The sequence below is a fragment of the Bipolaris zeicola genome, assembly GCF_000523435.1.
Source record: "Bipolaris zeicola 26-R-13 unplaced genomic scaffold scaffold_62, whole genome shotgun sequence".
Taxonomy (NCBI): Eukaryota; Fungi; Ascomycota; class Dothideomycetes; order Pleosporales; family Pleosporaceae; genus Bipolaris; species Bipolaris zeicola.
Genome location: NW_006912111.1, coordinates 1 through 4,433, shown reverse-complemented (window position 1 = coordinate 4,433; position 4,433 = coordinate 1). Strand labels below are relative to the sequence as shown.

The following is a 4,433-nucleotide window of genomic DNA, read 5'->3' as shown; positions in this document are numbered from 1 at the left end:
AAGGTAGGAGAAAAGACACTGCTATGCAGACTTTGTAGCGCACAAGCTGGTGGAATATAGCGAGTTCGTTTGATATAGTAAGCCGAGCTTTCTATGGGAATAATGTATATGTGTGGTTGATGAAACCGTTGCGCGGGGGGGTTAAACGTATAACCACCCATTATCTAGTCTCTACGTGGAGACAAACAAGAAGAAAAACGGCATCTAAGATTGGGAAATGAAAGAGAGAGAGAGAAAAAAACAAAGAAACGCGCTCATTTTTTGCCGTCCTGAAAACGTTGCGCGTACATGCGTTTGTTCGTTAGCCAAGTAGATGACGCCTAAAGAGAAAAAGAGAAGAAAAAAACCCCTTTCAAAGCTCACTGCATAAGAATGTCCGAATCTCAGACACACATCACATAGTGTTGACACGCATCCTGTTCTGCGTCGTCCGCGAAGAAGCCATGCGACGCTTGACACTCTCGGGCGCAACAGCCATGGTGATCCTGAACGTGTCTCTAACCCGGGTCCGGAGCGAAGCCTCCATGGAGAGATACACACCACTGTTGATATCCGGCTCGGCCAGGTCACCCGGAGTGCTGGTGCGTCGGCAGTAGCGCTCTGCAAACTTATCAATGAGCTTCTCGATCCTGCACAGCTCGGCAAGAACAAGGCTGGTGCGCTGGGCACACTCGGCTTCCGAGTCCAAAGTGTGGGGTTGCGTGCAGAGTTCGAGCTGAGTTTCGAGTGAGACGTATAGGAGGCCGCGCTGGTGGTCATGCACTCGTGCAATGGCTTGGAACCATGAGAGGATTTTCATGGTTGCAAGATTGATCGTCGATGCAAAGTGAGGATTCGATGTGCAGTCACACTCTAGTAACGAATACAGACTATCTACAGCAGCCTTATTGGTGGCGAGGATGGACTCGAGTGTCGGAGAACCACCCACCGCGCTGGTGAAGTCGCTGGCAGAGGTTTGGGACTCGAGTGGTACGTATAAATTGTTCAGTGTTTGAAAGGCGGACATTGTGCAGTCGTGGGTTGCAAAGTTCCCCCATGCTGGAGGTGTTGATAGTGCTGCGGATAGTGTTGGCGAAGGTGAGTCAATGGCTGTCTCTTGTGATGTGAATATGTTATGCTGCGCACTCAGCATCGGGTGGTTAGTGTGCGGTGAAGGATGCTGCGATTCCAGTGGTATAAATAGGTCAGGCTGGCTAGGCGTACTGATAGACCGTACGTGTCCATGTACAGGAGTGTGTTGTTGGGGAAGATACTGGGGCATTGGAATGAACATATCCGTCTGACTTCCAAACATCATGTGATCATCGTTGGCCCACGCGCTGACAAAAGACATGGTACCTCCTTCAGAGCATGCTGGCGATAGGCTATCACCGAAGTTGTTTGCGACAAAAGCATCTTGATAGTGGAACTCCGGCGTGCTGGGGCCAACGTAGAAGGGGTCTATTGGCTCGGGTGAACTCTCAGATGTATGAGAGGTAGTGCGTGGAATTAGATCGAACTGAGCCCCTGTGGGCCGGTATGAGCCAGCGGGTGATACTTCGCGTTTGATCGTCCCGTCCAGATTCCGGTTCTTGCGTGGTTTGCCCAATCTGCGCGTGATGAGTGCATGCTCATGTCAGATGTATAGATGATATATACCTCATAGATGGGGAGTAGTTGCAGCAAACATTAATGGTACCACATCGCTGGCAAGTTGGTCTTACTTTGTCACACTTGACCTGCTGCTGATTAACGGGTTGACAACTAGTGTGTGAATGGGTAGGCGTACTTTAGCACGAGAGCATGCGTCACATGAAGCTCTCATCTTCCGAGGCTTTTGGAGTGCTTTCGAGGCACTAGCTGCTGAAGCAGTCTCTTGGCTGAATATGGTATCCTCCATTTCGTGTAGTGGTAGTTGATGAGGAGAGTATGCCTGAACTGGGACCTGGAGCATATGTATCGACAGCAGTGTGACTGAAGGATGACTACACCGAGCTTTTAAGTGGCATGTGTTTTTATATAGAACCATAGCTGGCGACGGAGAATGCGCGTCTTGACTAGGATGGATACGGCAAGGATCATAGCTGGATCATAGCTGGATCCAGCGTGCAGGAGGCGTACATGCGACAATCACTGGGGGGCGGTCGAGTAGCGTCAAGCTGATGCTTAGGAGTACAGGGACAGGGATTGGTGCAGCCATCGATGTCGGACGTGCTTGGATGGGGCTGAAGGCTTACATGGCAAGTTCCTTGCCTCTATCAAGTCTAGTACAACTCAAAGAGTATGCAAATCCATACGAACGCATTAGTATCACTAGTGATGAAGACGGGAAAATGCCGCGCACACCGGAACGTGACATGGCCTCGATGTACCCTCGCATGTGCGGCTCTGGAGGTAGTTTTGTGAACATCTCACAGCATCGGCCATGTGTTTGAGCGACGGCACACAGCAAGCCAGAAATATCTTGCACTGAGGCTCGGCAGCCTGGTGCTGCGGCGGAGGGGGAAGACTTATCCGGACGGTATGGATAGATTGCTTCCACGAGGGTTACACCGAGTGGGTCGCCGCTTAGGTATGCTGGTGCGGCGTTCCATCGTAGTATTGGCTTCGCAGCACGGCGCCAAACATTTGAATCCAGCCACCACTGCTGCGTGCCGCATTCAGTCGCTCTTGATACCATTGCTCAATGGGCGCGTGGGGGTTCTAGTGCTGACTTAGCTTGTTTAATCCGCTACACAGAAAGAATAGCGCATGCCCATCATGACGGCAGAAGCAGCTGAGCCTTGGGCCTCTGACTTGACAGGCATTTGGTAAGATATTCGGTGTGCAGGCTACACGAGGACATGTCAGGCAACGTCTGGTAGTTCCCAGGGCTGAAGGCAAGTAGGACAGGTTGCGTGGGACGGAGGGTCTGCCCGTGGAAAGGCTAGTCAGGATCCTACACATTAGGATCCAGGGAACCGGTCAGATGAATGGCTTCATGAGTGCTGCTTGTCGCACACTAACCAAGACTGTGCAATTCGCGGGGTCCCACTGCGCAGGGATCTGGCAACAGGCAAAGTCAGGGTTTTGCTGAAGCGGGCCGATCGTGCGAATGATGACTACGCGGTGCCCACAGAGCCAGTTCGTCTCGAGCAGTGCTGGCCTTGCGACAGACTGGGCCTGGTCGTCCCTATGATACGTATGCAAGTACGATGAGGCCCTTGCCAACAAAGCTCCGTTCTGGCTGCGATGTGGGTGGTGACGCGCGGTAGATGTGTGCAGCCTCGTGGCGGTAATGCAGAGACTACGATGGAGAAGCCCTAGTGTAGGGCTCGAGTAGTACTGTCAATAGCCACTCGCCTTACAGAAGACGTAGTTTGGCGGTACGAGAGCTGCCAAAGTCGACATCGTCACCACCTGCTCTGCGCAAAAGAGCAAGCGGGCACTACGCAGCACATGGGGACGTGGTGGTGGATTGAGTGGAGGAACGGCATGGGCGCAGGTAGCCGCCCGTTCCCGTTGGCTGCGCTAACATTTGGCCGCTAGCGCGACGTTACATTTGTCTCCTTCCCGCCCCTCAGGCTCCCAGGATCACGACTCGACTCGACTCGAACCCATTGATTCAGTGCCGAACGATTCAGGAACACGCTGAGTACAGAAAATTCAAGGACATGGAGCCTTTGCAATATTGGGGCCAAAGATAGCATTCAACGCGAGCGAATGGTTGATCCTACTTGAACAGACCTGCGTAAACGTCGTATCTGGTACAAGGTACAAGTACCCCAACTCCAGGTCCCAGGCTTCATATCCTCATCTTCTGCATCCCCGAATGCAACAAGCATTCTAACAAGGCAAGTGAAGAATGATCTACATAATCACAACTGCGCCTCGGCGCATGATACCCCCATATCACACAATATTCCATGCAGTCGAACAGACGGCACACCAGGCCTTATAAATCAACGCGGGATCGGAATAAGATCCGGAACGTTATTTGAGGCTATCCGCTCATGGCATGTTTACTTTTGCATTGTCAGTTCCGTTTCACATACTGTGTACAGAGCCAGAAATTTCTTTTTTAGCGCCTGCTAGGCGAGTTGATTAGTAGGGATAGGGCCGGGTAGGGGTGGTAGATTGAATGCGTGTAAATAGAGTTTCTGTTGATATCTACTACAGTCTAAGTTGTTGGTTCTTATTTCGTGTCTCCCTATGTTTTGCTATCATACCGATCGTGGCAATAGGCTGGGATCATTAACGCTGTTGGACACTATAAGCGCGATAAACTGGATATCCTGGGTTAAAATTTCACGTGAATGTCACGGCGCTAGCCGAGTGGCCGGCGCGCGGCCGTCTGATTGGACGCGGACAGAATCCGGGTGAGGGTCCGAGCACCCGGGTTCTGCAAAACCGCCGCAACTTCACTAGTGTAGCTCTTTGAGCTACGTCCTGTCTTCTACTCTATACTACCTGTA

General features: G+C 51.7%; 2 protein-coding genes across 2 annotated transcripts; both read right to left on the bottom strand.

Moving 5' to 3' along the window:
* Positions 1 to 394: 394 nt before the first annotated feature.
* COCCADRAFT_94636 (uncharacterized protein) lies at positions 395 to 1,879 on the bottom strand (the record flags this gene model as incomplete). The annotated part of the gene is made up of 3 exons (XM_007713496.1): positions 395 to 1,589; positions 1,639 to 1,718; positions 1,769 to 1,879. 3 exons carry the CDS (start codon positions 1,877 to 1,879, stop codon positions 395 to 397), a joined length of 1,386 nt encoding a protein of 461 aa, XP_007711686.1.
* A 1,064-nt stretch (positions 1,880 to 2,943) lies between these two features.
* Positions 2,944 to 3,803, bottom strand: COCCADRAFT_25767 (uncharacterized protein; the record flags this gene model as incomplete). Its single annotated transcript, XM_007713485.1, has 3 exons — positions 2,944 to 3,265; positions 3,327 to 3,383; positions 3,706 to 3,803. The coding sequence occupies 3 exons, from the start codon at positions 3,801 to 3,803 to the stop codon at positions 2,944 to 2,946; spliced, it is 477 nt and encodes a 158-aa protein (XP_007711675.1).
* Between the last annotated feature and the right edge of the window lie 630 nt (positions 3,804 to 4,433).